Source organism: Hylobates moloch, unplaced genomic scaffold, assembly GCF_009828535.3.
Source record: "Hylobates moloch isolate HMO894 unplaced genomic scaffold, HMol_V3 SCAFFOLD_9, whole genome shotgun sequence".
NCBI lineage: Eukaryota > Metazoa > Chordata > Mammalia > Primates > Hylobatidae > Hylobates > Hylobates moloch.
In genome coordinates, this window is record NW_026652284.1 from 120,569,670 (window position 1) to 120,588,531 (window position 18,862).

An 18,862-nucleotide genomic window follows, 5' to 3' on the forward strand; every position below is an offset into this window, starting at 1 on the left:
TGTTTTCACTAGAATCACTCTGCGTAGAGTTTGGCCATGATCCTTTTCTGTTGGCCATCTTTACAGGAAACTAGTTTTCATGAATGTTTAGGAGAAATGATTCAGGACAGCTCTTCCAATTCTAGCAAATCTGCAGACTGTATTCTGCGTTTTGGGTGGTACTCAAGAATATAACAAATTACTTTCTAGACCACTTCACTCTGTTCTCCTCCCCCAGTTTCAGCCAGATCTTCCCTTTCCTTGCTTCTGCTATCTCACCTCTGGTCCTAGCAGCTTCTCCACAGGTGAGGCTTTGTTCTAGAGGAATTATTTGCACCCATCTGCTATTGGAACATACAAACTCCTCCACAGTTCAGCTGTTGTTCTCAGCTTGGCCCACTGAGCTGTCCAGTGAGTACCTGCTGGCTGTTTGGGGATTCCTGGGTGTGTGTGTTTCGGCTTCCTCTTGTGCAGACGGTGAAACTGTGTCGTTGTTAGTGGTTTGTCTGCATCTACTTATATTTTGGGGTCCGTGGGGATACTCTGGTATCTGGTTTTGCTGTATATTTTTGCCTACGGGTATTTGGTTTTTCTATTCTAATTGTTCAGTCTATTTGACTGAATAGTTCATATATTCAAAACCTATGACAGTTTGCCACCATCTTCCAGGACTTATAATTTTAAACATAAAATTCCAAGAAATCAGAGATTTCAAGTATTATAAGGATCATAGGAAAAGAATATACTATTTTGTGGGTGACAAGTTGACTTCTCTTACCCTAGGCTAGTTATATGAAGATAGATATCTGCCAAGAATTTGAAGATAAGGGAAATAATTTGCTTTCTGATGTTTCATTTAGAAACAATTTCTAAAATTCACTTAGAAATCAAAATAATATATCAAAACAGCGCTCTACAAAATCTTTTTCTTGTTATTTTTTATTTTGAAAAATATCAAGCCTACATGAAAGTTACAAGAAGAGAAATGAAGATCCATATCTCTTTATCTACAGCCAACTTTTTTTTTATAATTTCAACTTTTATTTTAGAGTTAGGGGGTACATGTTCAGGTTTGTTACATGAGTATACTGTGTGATGCTGAGGTTTGGGAAATGAATGATTCTGTCATCTGGACAGTGAGCGTGGTACCCAACAACTGGTTTTTCCCTCCTTGCCCTCCTCACTCCCTGCCTTCTCGAGTAGTCCCCTGTGTCTGTTGTTGCCACCTTTATGTCCATGAGGACTCAGTGCATACCTCCCACTTATATGTGAGAACATGCCATATTTGCTTTTCTATTCCTGCGTTCATTTGTTTAGGATAATGGCTTCCAGATGCATCCATGTTGCTGCAAAGGCCATGATTTCATTCTGTTCCATGGCTGCATAGTATTCCAGGGTGTATATGTACCACATTTTCTTTATCTAATTCACTACTGATGGCCACTTAGGTCGATTCCATGTATTTGGTATTGTAAATAGTTAAAGCCACTAATTTTTAATAATTTGACATTTTTACTTTATTTCTCTCTAGATTCACATTCACATTGTATTTTTTTCCTTCACCCTATTAAAGTAAGTGCAGGCAAATCATCTTTCACTCTTTTTTTTTTTGAGATGGAGTCTCACTCTGTCATCCAGGCTGGAGTGCAGTGGCTCGATCTCAGCTCACGGCAAGCTCCGCCTCCCGGGTTCATGCCATTCTCCCACCTCAGCCTCCCGAGTAGCTGGGACTACAGGCACCCGCCACTACGCCCGGCTAATTTTTGTTTTTGTATTTTTAGTAGAGACAGGGTTTCACCATGTTAGCCAGGATGGTCTCAATCTCCTGACCTCGTGATCCACCCGCCTCGGCCTCCCAAAGTGCTGGGATTACAGGCGTGAGCCACCGCGCCCGGCCTGATCTTTCACTCTTAAATCCTTCTGCATTTATTTCCTAAGACCAAGAATTTTCTGCTATAATTTCAATTTCATTATCATACTCAATATATTTGTCATTGATACAATAATATTATCTTATAATATTCAATTTCTTCAATTGTCCCAAAACAAAGTCTTCTTTTTTAAATCCAGGATACAATTAAGGATGATGCACAGCATTTAATTGTTATATCGCTTCAATCTCCTTTAATCTAGAACATTCTTCCCACCTGCTTTTATAAAATGGGAATTACAACATTTACTTTATAGAGTTTTTACAAACATTAAATAGAAATAATGCCAGAAAAAAAGTGGCTAGCCCAGTCTTTACACACAACATGTGATAATGTTCAATAAACATTAATTATCTTCCAGCTGTCTATGGCCCACACTGAATCCAGGATTCTGGTTTGTGCAACAGCTATCCAGGTTGCTGTGAATTTTTTAAGCAGCATTTAACTTCAGTAACCATAATTAACGCAAGTCCATGCCTGAGAACCAAATTGGGTCCACATGTGGTCCCCCGTTAGATGTCTCTGAGACCGTTAGACTGCGAGCTACAGAGGGTCGTCTCCCACTTCCCAGAGGCCAGAAATGAGCCTCTGCCACTGAATTCACAGCCACTTCACATAAGGGCACAGTGATGGTCTCGTGCTTCCTCAGACTGAACTACACGTAACAAGGCATCCATGGACCAAGCTCTGGGAGGTTCTTTGTGCCTACCTTTTCCTCCATAAAACTTGACCTGGTTTCCTCTGTAAGACTTACCTTAGAGATTCGCTGTCTCTTTCTGCCACATACTATGTAAACAACCAGCCAGAGCTTCTATTAACTGTTATTAATAAAGGGGGCATCTCACGAGTAACCACTATGTGCCATGACCAGCAATCAGGCCAGCCTCACATTTACAAACCACTTGGTGACCATAATTCGAGGTCTGATTTGGTTTTGTTTTAAAAGATAGAAGACGGTATTCCCAGACTACAAGTCCCAAATTGCAGTTTTGCTCAATTTTTCTCTCTGACCTTAGAAGGGCAGAGAGACTGCCCTAGTCCCCTCTATAACAAAAGGCAGAAGCACAATAATAACAGGACAAAATAGGTCTGCACTGAACATGTAAATTCAAACAACCAAACACAAAAAGTCAAGCCTTCCACTTGGAAGCCCTCCACATTGTTCCTCAGGAATGAGACGACCCTGGCAGGCCATGGGAGAAACCACGGTCACCATTCCCTCACTGCTAGCCTGGAGTCCACGTGCCAAGACATAGCCCTGGGGTAATATCCAGTCCCAAGTGTTCCGGGGCAGGTGCTGGGCACCATTTATTCTGCCAAACCCCCTTCTTGGGAAAAAGAATTCAGAACCTATGTAACCCTCTGTCTACTGATTAAAAAGAAAAAAATGCAGTTCAGTGGGATAAAGGCGTTTACAAACCAAACAAAAAAATCATGTCATCAGACATTTTTAAGTCTTGCTATAATTTTAAATCCTCTTGACTTTTTTCATTTTCTAATGTGTCCAACCCTAAATCTGTTTTTCTACCTTTGTTAATAATATAAAAAGAATATTTTACCAAGTACCAGCGCTATACAAGAAGCTCATGCTGACTATTTGAACTGCAGAGGGTGCAGACAGCAAACTCTATGGAGGGCGTCTGTTAGGGACTGAGCTGCGTCCCCCTTCCCCAGCTGCATCTACTGAAGGCCTAACCCCCAGTGGGACAGCTTTAGGAGGTGGGGCCTTTGGGAGGTAATTAGGTTTAGATGAAGCAATGGAGGTGGAGCCCCCTCTATGAGATGAGTACCCTTGTAAGAAGGGGTGGACACCAGAGCTCCCCTTCTCCTCCACGTGGGGATGCAGCAGGAAGGTGGCCACCTGCAAGCCAGGAAGAGGGCCCTCCCTCACCAGAAAATCACCACGGCTGACACTCTGATCTCAGACTCCCAGTCTCCAGAGCTATGAGGAAATAAATCTTGGTTGTTTAAGCTGTTCTGTCTGTGGTATTTTGTTAGGGGAGCCTGAGTTGACTGAAAGACTCCACACTGCCTCCAAATGAACGCTTCATAATTTGGCATAATTAATTTATGAAATCTTTTTTTTTTTTTTTTTTTTTTTTTTTGAGATGGAGTCTCAACTGTGTTGCCCAGGCTGGAGTGCAGTGGCATGATCTCGACTCACTGCAACCTCCGCCTCCCAGGTTCAAGCGATTCTCCTGCCTTGGCCTCCCAAGTAGCTGGGATTACAGGCATGCACCACCATGCCCAACTAATTTTTGTATTTTTAATAGAGACAGGATTTCACCATGTTGTCCAGGCTGGTCTCAAACTCCTGGCCTCAGGTGATCCGCCCACCCTGGCCTCCCAAAGTGCTGAGATTATAGGTGTGAGCCACCATACCCAGCCAATCTATGAAATCTTATCTCTAATCAGTCCTAATGTTACAACAAATATAAATTTCCATTTCTTCCACACTCCACCTCCTTATAGATATCATCAGACTTTGAAGGAAAACTTTATCATCACAGCTAATTAGATGTCTAAAGAATCACAGCAGTTATACTTGAAAAAATGCAGTAATTCCTACATTCCACTAATTTAGAATGACCTGCTGGTAAATGAGTACAAAATAATAAAGAGTGAGAATTAAATCATTTAGATAAAAAGTACTTTTATTACTTTCAGACACATACAGTAACTCACTCTGTTAACAAAGTGCCCAGGAGATGTCTCAGGCAGCTTGAGTTAATGAATGACAAGTGAGTTACAAACAGCAAACAGCAGGCATCAAGGGATAGGGGTTGCTACACAGTATCTAGGACCCTGACGTGTTAATTAAAATTAGGAAAGTGCTTACCATCACTGAGATCCTGCAGGAGATTCTCCTGGCAGGAGAAATCCAGCTTCACTTTGATGTTGATTGTGAACGTGGCCACCTTCCCAGGCTGCAAAGGGAACTGGGCAAGGGTTTCCTCTAGCTTCCAGCTCAAGAAGTCGCCATACAATTTTTCTATAATAATGACAATGACAGTGATGAGGATGCTGTAACTGAGGCAGTATGGGACTTGCCAATCACCTAGAAAATTCTGATGCATTCTCAAAAGCCAAGGAAAAAGAAGAGCTTTTAAAATGTGTAAGATCCAAGTGACAAGAACATTCCAGAACCAAGAAGTGTTGCAAGGCAATCACCCCTGTTTATGAACAAGGCACAGGGAGGAGGAGGAACGGCTCATCTCTAGAGGCACCGAGCTCAAGCCAAGCCATCTTGACGCCTTAGTGAGCAACTCCTTCTCACTGACCAAATAAATGCTGTTTTGCTCTTATAAACTAAATCAGAGTTAAACTAAATTTCTCCACAATGAATATTTTCTGTATTATATCACCTTAAAGAGAAACAGATCCAAGTGTAGTAGGGAAAGTATATATTTAATATGAGACACCTCTTCACAAAAAGAGAATACAAAATCAAAACTCAAGCAGGACGCTGTGGCTCACACTTATAATCCCAGTACTTTGAGAGGCTGAGGCGGGGTGAATCACTTGAGGCCAGGAGTTCGAGACCAGCCTGGACAACATGGTGAAACCCCGTTTCTACAAAAAATACAAAATTTAGCCAGTGTGGCAGCGCGCCTCTGTAATCCCAGCTACTCAGGAGGCTGAGGCAGGAGAATGGCTTGAACCCGGGAGGTGGAGGTTGCAATGAGCCAAGATCATGCCACTGCGCTCCAGCCTGGGCAACAGAGTGAGACTGCATCTCAAAAAAAAAAAAAAAAAAAAATCAAATCACAGAATTAAGGACAGCACCTTGGGAAGGGCCTCTGGGGAGAGGTGTTTCCCTGGCTTTCTTGCAAATACACTGTGGTCTTTAATAACAAGTCTTGAATGTTATAGTCACGTGGCCTTGATTTTGGTGCCTTTTTGACACTGACTAACTCCAGTGCCATGGAGAATAATGATCCCTTGCAGTCAAGGTTTCTTCGTGTGGAAAATGGGGATAACAATTACTGCACCGCAGGGTTATTTTACAGATTCAATAAAGTACTATCTGTAAAAGCACCAAGAAGACCACAAGCACTATAAGAACCTCAGGCAACACGGGAGGAAGAGGGACAGGAAGGGGACAGAGGGAGGCCACTGCTGGTGCCCCCTGAAGTAGCTGTGTCTCTCCATGGCTCCAATTCCTAAAACCCAGGCACAGTATGACGTGCTGCCTTGACATCCAGCGAAACTGGGAGGGCCCCAAATGGCCTCACCACAAGTCCCCTCCTGAATCTGCTCCTGCGGATACAGGGTCCCTCAGCCAGGCAGGCTTCCTAGGCACGGAAAGCAGGTGCAGCCCTGTGTATCCTGAGCAGTGGGTGTCAGTTCCCTGCCAGCCTGGGAGGGACTGAAATAAGCCAGTCACATCCTCCCTGGGGAGCCGGGGGCAGCCCTCCCTCTCCATACCCCAAAGCCCACCTCCCCCAGCCCCTGGGCAGCTGCTCTGTTCCTGAGTGCAGCCCCATGTGGCCCTATGTGGCATAGTATCCTCCTTCCCCAGCTGTGAATGTCTGTGACCAGTGAACTGCTGGCAGGTGCACATGTCCTGTGTCACGTGCTAGGTGTCTGGCTGTCCCCACATGGTAGAGCAAGAAACCCTCCTGACCAACACAGAGGACAGGAAGCCATGAGCACGGGGCCCTCCTCCTCCCAGGAAGGGCCCAGCTTCCAGGCTCTGCCAAGCTCCTCCTCCTGGTGCCCCTCCGGCCTAGGAGGCAGGAGCGACTTGCTGTTTTCCCAGCATCCCCTTTCTGGGAACCAGTTCTCTATGCTGAATGTCTTCAGTCTGAATAAGGAGACGGTTTTAGAGAGATGAAGTAACTTATCCATGGTCACAAACTATGGAATCGGTCTAGAATCCCAGATCCAAATGATTCCAAAGTCACATTCACCTCCCGCATGAAGATATTTCATGGTGAAGTTCAAATATAAAGTCTTGGTCGGAGGACCCAGAAATGAACCTCACAGGAGCTCAGTGGAAGATGGAGAGCTTGACCAAAAGCCCCATGAAAGAAAAAAGATACATGGTGTGCTAACTCCAGAACATGAGGAAAACTGAGCTGCAAAATAAGCAGACATATTCGTGGCCGGAGGTGTGCTCGACCGTGGCACGGTCCTGCGGAACTGGCCAAGCTCCCTCTGGAGCACGTCTGACAGACGGCGTTTATGTCTCCATGTTTCCTTAAAGAAGGATACTAACACAGAGAGACAGATCCAGGGGACAGCGTCCTTGAAAACTGTTTAGAAACCACATCACATTCATTTATTTACTTAGTCATTCACAGAACACCTCAAATGTGCCAGACACTCCACGTGTTACCTCACTTAATCCTCCCAACAACCAGTGAAATCATGGAAGGAGGTTAGCATATGTAACAGGTCATTCAGCTGTCAGTGGAAGACTTGGCATATTATAGACGTTCAATAAATATTAGCTGCCCTTCAGCATCACCCAGTCCACCACCTTAGATGGTGTTCAGATGCTTTGCAAACTGATACTATCACAGTATTTTAGAATGATCTGGGAAAAGATAGACGGCTGGGAAAAGGAGGATGGAATTGTTGAGAGGGCTGGTTCCTGGAAAGTCAACTTTAATGACAGTCTGAGGAATGAATCCCTACGTTCAGATGGTTTCGAGAAGGTGTGGGCCGGGTGCAGTGACTCACGCCTGTAATCCCAGCACTTTGGGAGGCCAAGGTGGGCAGACCACCTGAGGCCAGGCATTCGAGGCCAGCCTGGGCAACAGGGCGAAACCCCGTCTATACTAAAAATACAAAAATTAGCTGGACATGGTGGCACACACCTGTAGTCCCAGCTATTCAGGAGCCCAAGGCGTGAGAGTCACTTGAACCAGGGAGGTGGAGGTTGCAGTGAGCCAAGGTCATGCCACTACACTCCAGCCTGGGCAATAAAGCGAGACTGCGTCCCAAAAACAGAAAAAGCTGTGGCTGTTGGATGAGATTCTTACAGGAATTTAGTGAAAGGGAAATGGAGAATCGGAGGGAAGTATTATCCAAAATTCAAAGTGGGAGATGGAATGGGTCAACAAGAATCACCTAAAGTAGAAGAAAGTGCATCATATCGGATTATAGCCACTCTAATTACAGGACACACATCTAAACACTTCAGTCAAGCTTTGGGGGCAAAGGGTACAAAACGCTGGTAGCATTGGTATTTCATGATAACAACAGGCCACTGAATTCTCTGTCTGGAAACCCGCTTCAACACACAACATTTGGCCCTTGGCTGCTCAGGGAAATGTGTGGATACTCACATATGTGATTTATCCTTTAGACGGTAAGTCACTCAATCAGAGAAAGAACAAAGATCTGTCTCCAAACGGGAAAAGAACTTCAAAGCCATCTTACAGGTAAGAAAGTAGAAGGAAAAGGAGAGTCTGACACAAAATCACATCATCAGTTGGGTCGCAGCTTTCTTCCCACTCCTTCAGAAGGGCTCTGACGACACCTTGGCTCATTAGTAAGGAAGGTAACTGACTTTCTTCCTTCCCACCTGCTCTCTCAGGCCATGCCAGTTCTCTGCCTACTCGATGTGACCTCCTCCACGCAGGACCCCCAGGCAGGCCCACCTGCTTCCGCTTGGTTGCCACTCTATGTGTATTCTGAGAATCTACCCTCCCGCAAGACACTGGAGTTCCTTTCCACTGTGGTCTTCTGTAGGTGCTGACACGTCTGTGGGCAGCTGCAGAAGCTATGGTTAAACACAACTGAAACTACAGGCCTGGGTTCAAACCCCAGATCCCCACCTTCCTAGCTTGCCATTGGCTGTGTTACTTTCCTGGGGTCTCAGCTTCCCCTTCTTTTACAAGTAAAGCGGGGAGAAATACCAGTACCTACTTTCTAGGGCTGCTGTGAGGGTTAGCGGGTTTAAAACACATAGAGTACTTAGGACAGGGCACGGTGCCCAGTGAGTCTCAGTTAAGTGTTTGCTCTTATAATTATTCAGGTTTGGCAAGAACACCACCAATGATGGGGGCTCGTAGCCTTCCATGCCTACTACTTCCTGCTACTTCCATTACGGGACAGTCCCAATAAGTGTTCAGTTGTCTCAGCTCTCCCTCTGTGCCAGGCACTGTCTGAAGTTCAAATGCTAAGGCCAGAAGAGGCATGAGTATCAGCCATAGTGCAGAGTAGTTAGCTTACAGCATACCCTTAGCTCCTTCCAAAATCTCCATATGCCAGCATTATCCACATCACACGAATGAGCAAACTAGAGTTCAGAGAGATCAAGCAGCTTTCCTAAGGGTACAAAGCTAGCACGTCCCAGAGTCAAGGAGTGAACCCTGGCCCTCACACGCATTCACCGTGCCTTTGCCCTCTGGCAGCTCAGAACGCAGTTGCTGCCTCTTCTCCATGCAGCAGTGCTCGCGCCGGCCCGGGCCTCTTCTGCGCTGAGGCAACCTGTCCACCTTCCTTCTACTTCTCCTCCAGTGGCACTCGGAGGTGCCATCCTGACGACACTACTTTAGACCCACCTTGGTTTGAAAAGAAGCCTCCCCAAACAGAGCCAAGGAGTGGGAAAAAGGACCCCGTGCCATGCGAGCATACAGAGGAGGGAGGAAAGAAGCACACGTCCTTTCAGAAGTTGGCATCTGGTGACACCTCCAATAGATTCCTAGCACGGGGGGTCCCTGAATATGCCGAATGCTTTCTCAAGCCCAGAACTCTGCCCTATCATGTGCCCCCTATTGAAAATGTCTTCCCCTGCCTTCTCTGCCTGGCTGGATTTTCTAGAGCTTTTTAATACCCAGGTCCAGGGTATCTACTCAGATATGCAACCATCCCAGCCCTGGCTCTCAGGCTGAAGGCCCTCCTGCCATGCCTGCAAACACCTGCACATGCCTCCAGGACAGGCTCCAGCACTCTGCACCCAACTGTGTGAGCTGATCTTTCCATTTGTAGCTCTCACTGGGTTGTGCATGTGAGGAGAACTGCATCACTGTCCTTTGGCAAAGTAAGTAGTCATTCTTCAGATAAATATTTATTGAATGTCTCCTGTGTGTCAAGCTCTGTAGCAGGCACAAAAAAACACATCAGTGGGCAAACAGGCCAGTGACCACTCTCCCAGGGCTCATGGTCTGACAGAGGAGACAGAAATTAGGCAGGAAGCTAGACACAAGACAACAAAGTGTGTCACGACCAGGTCAGTCCGTCTTGGGTATGCGACAGCACATGACAGACAAGTCTGGAGGGCCAGGGAAACTCCCCGGAGAGACCACCATTCAGACACGGCCTGAGGGAGCAGGAGGGCTTGGGCAGGTTCAAAAGAGGGAGGGTGACCCTGTGCAACTAATTCTGGACTTGTTCTCCACGTTCACACGCTCCCTGGCACAAGTAATGGACTTGACATGTCAAAACTCCTCACACACACGGCTGTTGCCATCTTCTTCCTCAATAATAATCTATAGAACATAAAGATTTTAGATGTTTGCTGATAATTCTTTTGTTCTTGGAGCACATGGCACTAACCTAGTCTGGAAACACAATTAAATTTTACAAATTTTCCTGATCTCTCACCTAAACTGCAGTCCAGAAATGCAAGCAGCCTGCTAGATACATTTTCTAGGGGTTTTGCCAGCACCTGACCCCAAAATGGAAGCTATCGCTTTCCCTTCCAAACCATCTACAGCACCGAGATCCTCCTGATGACCCAGGAACTTACATTATAGAAATATGTGCCCAGTAGATTCATAAATGGCATTTTGTTTTTCTCTTTCAATCTAGTCAATCAATTCAGGATGGAATGGGATAAGACAGGCCACGCCACATGAAACCAGTGCAGAAAACCAATGGGGCCTGCTTTCTGGGGGCCAGGGCCCAAGGCCTCAAGAACATCAGAAGTGTGTGCCAACTTCTTTAAACGGCCTATCCCAGGGCTGCAGGGGTCCTGGCCAACCTCCCCATGAACCGCCAATACAGCTGAGATACTGAGGCCCTGTAAGAGCCTCCCCTCCCAAGTGTCCTGTCAGACCATTTCTGAGACATGGGCCCCAAGAACCAGCTAGCTACCCCTTTGGGTCCTGCCCTGTGGCAGCTCAGCCCACCCCGCAGAGGAAGCAGCAGAGGGCTCTCAGGCTCATCTCCAGCTGCACCGGCACATAACAGCAACGTCGTGGGATGGGCACCCAGGAATCCCCTCTCACAGCTGCTCTCCTTCCCCGCCCTTCACCCCTGTGCCCTAGTTACCTGCCTGCACACACCACTCCCTCTGCCAGGAATGCCCCCCTCACTTTCTCAAATACAGACACTCTATGCATCCTCAACAACCCAACTTGGAAGCTCCTTTCCTGTGATGCCTTCCCATCCCACATCACTGCTCTGGGCTCCAACACACACGCCTCTAGCAGAACACCATCCAGGTACCAAGCAGCTCATTCTTCTACCAAATGGTCAAAAACAGAAGGCAGGGACCAGACCTTGCCTTTGAACCTCACCACCTTGGGAGGCAGGGTGTGTGCTAGTTACAAACCCCAGCTTCAGGACAAAAGGCCCCGGGTTCACATCCTGGCTCCAGCCGGCTATCTTTCAGTAAGTTGCTAAAGTTCTGTGTATCTTAGTTTACTCATCTATAAAATGGGTTGTCATGCAGAATCAACAAGTTCACAGAAGTCAAATGCTTACAATAGTGCCCAGCTTAGAATAAGTACTGAACCAATGCTAGTTATTCCTCCTACTCCTCAAGCCCCAGTTTCCTTCTCCTAACTGGACAATCTTCACAACCCTTTATCAGAGCTGTGTGAACGAAGTGATTCCTGCAGAGTGTCTAACCCTGTCCCTGGCATTCAGTGAATGCACGTTAGGGTTAGCTGCCATCAGCGCCCCTTCCCATGCAATGGCTCACAGGGCCTGGCTCCCAGCAGGCACTCAACAGTGCGTGAGGCTGAACACACACATGTGCCCAGACATCACGCTTAGAACAGATGGAAAAGAGCTATGTGAAAAAAGCAGAATACCACAGTGAATATACGATTAATTCCAATTACATGAAAATATTGACATCGAAAAAGAAAACGAAGACATGCCTATCTGCTCTTATTGGTTGTCCTTGAGTCATGAGATCACGGGTAGTTTCAAATTGTTTTATGTTTTTTTGAATTTTTGACAGTAAGTATACATTACGCTTTTATAAACAAACATATACACACTCACACCTATACACACACATGCACGGATATAAAACCATGCTAACATTTCACTCAAGTCGAAGCTTACCACCCTACCCCCACCCTCCAATTTAGTACAGAGAGAAGCCCCACGGATCTGGCCTGCAAATCCACATGCAAGACTGACCTTGCTAAGGCCCATGGCTCGAGAGTGAAGTGGGTTCTGAGCCAATGGTGATGCTTTCTATAGTATCCTACAAGAGGGCCAGGGAATCATGTGAACTGGTGAGAAGGACAACAATCAAATGGGGCACCTGGCCCACAGGACCTGCCTAGGTCATGTGCATGAAAGTCCTCTGTCTGCTCTGCAGCGCTGTGATGAGACTTGGTTTTTATATTCTATTGCTGCCCATTTCATTCATTCAATGGACATTTACTGCACAGCCTTAAAATATCCTCATGGCAGGCGCTATGCTAGGTTCTGGGGACAGAGATAAAAAAGATGCAGCCCCTGCCCTCTGGGGAGGTTGTCTCTGATTACAGGAAGAAATGGTATCGGGGCTACAGGAGAAGCCCCCAAAAGCTGGGACCAGATGAGAGATGAGGCTTCTCTCAATCTAAAAATTTCTGTAACGTTTACAATACCATTACACACAGAACAGGTTCAACAACTGCTTGCTGAATTAATTGCCCAAGCCGGGGTAGCCTATAACTGAAATAAGACTTGCTGTCCTAGTAGCTGGAAGTAACAGGTGAACCTGCTAGGGTCCCAGACCTCTATAAAATATCTCATTCTTTCAGCTATCAGTCTAGTGCATCAGGAGTGTACAACTAAATTCAAAAACTATAATTACAGCACTATTCTTGCCTGTTGGGATGGCTTTTCATTTCTTAAACGTGCTTCAACTGAGAGATGAACCCTGTCAAAATGCACTGTGCATGCCCACCCACCAGGCTTCCCCATGGTCATGGCCGCAGGATGCATCAGACACCCAGATAAGGAGGACTGGCTTGTAATGGAGACATGAAACCAAAGAAATACCACCTGCCAAACACAACCCAGAAGGAAGAGAAGGGGGAGGAGACAAACATTTAGCATGCTAGTTACTGTTACTTAAATCACCATCACCAGCCATCTAACCTCTATGGAGTACTCCCATAAAACAGGTACTAAGACGTGTACGTCTATTGTCTCATTAAATCCACACACTGATTCTCTGAATAGGTCCTGCTATCACACCCATTTTAGGGAAGCTGCTCAGGCCATGCAGAAGTGGGTATAGCCAGGATTCAACACTCTGCTCTACAACCCACCCCTTAATAAGTTCACTGGCTTAATCCTAAAAGCCTGTGAAATCGTGCTGTAGTTCCATTTTAAGAAGTGCACTTTTTTCCTCATTTTTTTTACAGAGACATGACATACCAAAGACCCCAAACAACTAACTGGGAGTTTGATTTTCAGGAGCTCCCAAGTGTCAGGCCAGACATCTTCATCCCCTCAGCCCTCCCTGCGTTATTTATTTCCCATCCACGCTCCCGAGGCGCTGAACATGACAGGTCTCACAGAACTGTTAAAAGGCATTTCACTTTGTCTTAAGATCAGCTTGTTTTGTAAACTTCTCCAGCGTGACCCTAGAAATGTGTAAAATGCTGAACCGTACCAGAAAGCCACTGCAATCGTGTATATGAGGGGGCAGGAAGTTGAATGACTTTTAGTCATTCAGGAATTTCAATGTCTTTCTAGGAGACACACCAGTAAATCCATTCACTGTGGTTAGTCAACATGCAGTAGAAATAATACAGGATGTGCAGCTGGAATTCAGTTCAACTCAGTGCACACGTCTGCCTCCTACATGGAGCCGTGAGCTCCTCAGGACCGGGTGCATGCATTATTCATGTGCCTGCATGGTGACTGGCATGTCAATGTGATGTAAATGTTTGATTGTTGAATAATACAAAGCCAAGTGAGGTAAGTGTTATTGTAACAGAATATAAGCAAGGCAATGGACGGTAGAAGTGGCTTAATTAATTCTACTTGAAGGGCTCGGGAAAGCTTTCAGGAGGTGGCAGTGGACGGAACTGCAAATGAAGGATAGACTTTGGGATGCACAGAGGACATCTGGGAGTGAGCAAAGTTCCAAATATATAAAAGTGTGTTCAAAGACAGCTGGAGCACAAGGGCTGTGGAGGAACATTCTGCACTCCCCAGGGCAGAGCCCTCAGTCGCATTCACCTGGGTGTCCCCAGTGCCGGACACGCTGGCTACCACATAGGAAGTGCTCAGTACAGGCTGCTGAGGAGTCCAGCAAAGGCAAGAGCAGCTGGCAGCCATAAAGACAGACAGTGAGCACCAGAGGGGGCAACCACTCCAAAACAGAGCAGAGAGGACGATCCCTCTGCTGCCCCCACCCTGCCCACTGCTTTCACGGGACACCTTGCACCTGTTCACCATTGAGCCTCCCATTACTCTCAGAGCTCCAGGAGGACAGGGATAACTGTGGTCCTGCTCCCCAAGGCACAATACCTGAAGCACAGTGGGTACTGGGGAAGTGTGCAAGAAAGAAAGGGAAGGAAAAAGGTGGGCAGCCAGCCAAGGGATGGATTTCACTGAATGCCGGGCTAAGAAACTAGGGATAGGAAAATAATTTCAACATGTTTTAGAAAGGTGACAAATGAGTTGACATTTTTATAAGATGACAATGGCAGCAGCATCAAAGATAATAGCACCTTACAGGAGGAACTAGGATTTACCAAGCCCTAACTAATGCCAGGTACCGTATTAAGTGCCTTACATGTAGCATAACAACCAGAAGAGCTATGGAGCGCCAGCTGCACTAGGAGGGGACAATGGTCACAGACACAAGTAACTTGGTCCAGGTCACCCAGCCAGTAGGTAGCAAAGCCAGGACTCTAACAAAAGTCTGCCTGATCCTAAATATTGTAACGTTGACCATCATAAGTAAGTTGAAAATTGAGGGAGCCCTGACCTAGGGGCTTCCGACTAGTCTGCTGGCCTGGCTACCCGAAGCCGGCTGCCGCAGCTGTCCTCAGCTCCATCTCTACTTCTGTCCACGCCCAGATATGCAAGTGGGACTTGGTGTGAAAACTGAAGCAGAGATCGGAGGAACTGAATCCTTTTCCCCGCTCCCCAAGACGCTCCACTCTATGACAATACGAAGAAGTAGAAGCCACTTTTCTCCAAGACTGATTTCTAAAATTTTGCCCTGCCTTGCCATAATTATTTTTAAGAAAAGAATTATATAAAAATCGCCTAACAAAAGCACCTCGGAAACAGATCAGACCAGAAAGTTAGAAAGCCCTGCAGGGTAGGAGCTGTCATATGGCACTTCAGCCAGCTCATTACCGAACCCCTCGGGTCCTGAGAATTGCACGGGTAACAGGTTTCCCTTTGTCAGCAGGAGCCAATCGTCTCCTCCCCGTCAGCGCCGCCCATGGCCTCCCAAGGTGCTTCTCACACTCTTGCTTTCCCGGCTTCCTTCCCTGTATTATGAGCAGGCTTATGCTGACTCTACTAAGTGGCTTCTAGTTTGGATTTGCTATGGTTTTAATGAAAGTATACCTTTATTCACCCCGGGAATTGTTACATTTCACCATCCCAGAAAGTCTGAGAACAAGGGGAAAGCTAAGACAGTTTCTGAATCATCCTAGAAAAAAAAAAAAGTTGGGGGGGGGAAGGAGACAGAGAGAGAGAGAGACGATGGGGAGGTAGCGAGAGAGAGAGAGAGAGAGAGAGATGAAGCCAGCAAATGTAGACAAAGGCACCTGTCTTCCTCAAACGGGGCATGCATTTGCTTATTTCGAGTCAGCCTTAACAATTTGGATATTCTGGTTTTCCAGGCCCTGGCAGACCAAGGAAGCCAAACCATCAGTCCCGGGACTGCAACTAAACAGCTACTCCTACCCTACCCACCCTGTGCTAAGCACTGTGTTAGGTCCTCCAGAGACAGGAACGTGTGTTCCGGGATGACCGCGTGAGAGAGGGACTGGATCCTGGTAAGTATCCAGATGAGAACACCAAGCCTCCAGCAGTCAGTCAACTTGCTCAAGACAAGTCACACAGCTAAACAATACGAGACGTCAAAACCCATGTTCCTGTCATCACGCCAGCTGAACAGAGACTGTGCTGGACAACCCGCAGCGACAGAGGCAACGAGCAACAGCAACACCCACGAAAGGGAGAGGAAAACCACACAGAACAGGAGGGCAACAGGCCAGCCTGTTCCACATACACAGAAGAGCAGAGTGCAAGAAGAGATCCGATGCTGCCACCCCAAGCCGTGCCCAGGTCAGTAACTGAAGAATGTTCAAAGTCCCACCTTCAGAATCCTACTATTTCCAAGCATAAGGTATGCTCAGAAGATGCCTAACCACACCGCTTATTTGTGTATTAAGTTCTGTAGCTTAAGAGTGACGTATTCAAATAACAAGCAAATCCACACACATGGGAACAGCTTATTCCCCTCTGATGCCAAACAACCAAGGAATTCATAGCTAAGAAATAAGAGAGGAAATTCACAGTGCAGAGATGATTTTTCTATAGCCACAGCACTGTGGAAAGCTGAATAGCTTGGTCGTCCGATTTAATATGTGTTTGCACCTTAAAAGTGGGCCTTTCTGTTTTCCCCCTTCCTTCCTGTGGCACAGAACCGGGTGTCTGAAGGGGCTCTGCAGAATCCTACACAGTAATATGCTGCAGGAATAATAAGAGAGCCATCAATTGACAGTGGGATATCTGTCACCAATTTTTCTCCCCTGTGAAATTTCATTTCAGAAATAATAGTCATTATTTAAATGCTAGCATTTAGGTAAGGGCTATCAAGTGAAATTGGTTACTTTATGTTGATAATAACAGAGGAATTACTGCCGCTGTGAACCTGAGACATATAAGAAGCCATTAATATTAGCTTCTAACTCCAGGGATGCCGTGGTACAACATTCATGAGAAAAGCAATAAAGAGAATCTCGCCTCAAAACATTTATGGATTTTTAATTATAACAATATGGAGCCATCATTTTTTGTTAAAATATTAAACAGAAGAATGAAGAAATTACGCGGTGTGTATGTGCATTTACGTATACAGGTATGTATATGTTTCTATTTGTATCACACTCACATACACATATCTTTGAACATTTGTGGAAAAGCTAATATAGTAAACGTTTCTTAATTTGAGCTTTATTACAATGAAATCTACGACTAAGCAAAAGCAAGAGTTCGCCTCTTTCACAATCTACACATAAAAACTTGCTTACAAGTGGCCAGGTATGGTGGGTCACGCCTGTAATACAGGACTTTGGGAGGCTGAGGCGGACAGAGCATTTGGGCTTAGGAGTTCAAGACCAGCCTGGCCAACATGGTGAAACTCTGCCTCTACTAAAAATACAAAAGAAAAAAATTAGACGGGCATGGTGGCTCTCACTTGGAGTCCCAGCTACTCGGAAGGCTAAGGCAGGAGAATCGCTTAAACCTGAGAGGTGGAGGTTGCAGTGAGCTGAGGTTGTACCACTGCACTCCAGCCTGGGAGACAGAGTGAAACTCTAAGAAGACAAAAAAAAAAAAAAAAAAAAAAAACTGCTTACACGTGAATTCAAATTAGAAGAATTACATGACATTGCTAGACCCTCCTTGTCCAGAAATGGGGTGGGTTATAAACACTCATCTCTGTGGCCGGGTGCAGTGGCTCATGCCTGTAATCCCAGCACTTTGGGAGGCCGAGGCGGGTGGATTACGAGGTCAGGAGACAGAGACCATCCTGGCTAACACGGTGAAACCCCGTCTCTACTAAAAAATACAAAAAAATTATTGTGGGTGTGGTGGCGGGTGCCTGTAGTCCCAGCTACTCAGGAGGCTGAGGCAGGAGAATGGCGTGAACCCGGGAGGCAGAGCTTGCAGTGAGCCGAGATTGCGCCACTGCACTCCAGCCTGGGCGACAGAGCGAGACTCCGTCTCAAAAAAAAAAAAAAAAAAACCCACTCATCTCTGTGTTAGGAATTTGTGAACACAGGGACACACTCACCCCATAAAAGCCCCAATGACAGTCTAGACTCATGAGAGGCCCACAAAGGTCTGTCTGACCCTTAATATCATGGATCCTTACCATAAACTTAAAATGCAGGGGATTTTAAAGGGAGTCTGTAATAGTAAGAATTAAAATAAGTCAGGAAAGCAAAGAAGATGAGAGGAGAAAACAAAGCAAGAACTTCTTTATCTGAAGATTGATGTCTGAAGAAAAAGCAGTTTATTCAGAGGGAGTGAAGATGTGTGCAGAGACTAGAGGGGGCCCCTCATGGGACTCTTGGTGCCTCCCAGGTGTCAGGGATGGAAGGAAAAGGAAAAGGGGAAGGAGAATTCGTAGGGTCCACAGGCAGGCTCCTGCAGGCACCAGGCATCAGCATGCAAACGTGGTCTGCAGAAACAATGCACACACCAAGAACAACTGCTATCTATAAAGCAAACAAGCTCAACGTTGTCCCAAGAGCTTTCCCCATCCTGCGTTAACATTTCACGCTCACGACAACCCTATGCAGCTGGTAAGAGTGTCAATACTACGTAAGCACCTACTATGCGGCAAGCATTGCTCTTAGTTCTTAGCTGCTAAGGATGCAGCAGTGAAATAAACAGACCACCACCACTGCCCACCCAAAAACACCTCTTCTTACACTTGGTGTGATTATTTCATCAGAAAAAACTACATAAAGTACCACTCACCTGGTATGTGGAGAGCACTAAGAGTAAAAGCTATTCTTTTGGGGGGTTGTTGTTGTTGTTGCTGTTGTTGTTGTTGT

At 46.1% G+C, this 18,862-nt stretch overlaps 1 protein-coding gene across 3 annotated transcripts in view; it reads right to left on the bottom strand.

Moving 5' to 3' along the window:
- The window catches only part of TRAPPC9 (trafficking protein particle complex subunit 9), a 736,107-nt gene that overhangs the window by 527,163 nt on the left and 190,082 nt on the right, over positions 1-18,862 (bottom strand). For 2 of the 3 annotated variants that reach the window (XM_058444535.1, XM_058444534.1), the window contains one exon: positions 4,750-4,902. The exons of the other annotated variant lie outside the window; for it this stretch is intronic. In XM_058444535.1, the coding sequence (XP_058300518.1) occupies positions 4,750-4,902 (153 nt within the window). The remainder of the gene's footprint in view (positions 1-4,749; positions 4,903-18,862) is intronic. 3 annotated transcript variants of the gene reach the window in all.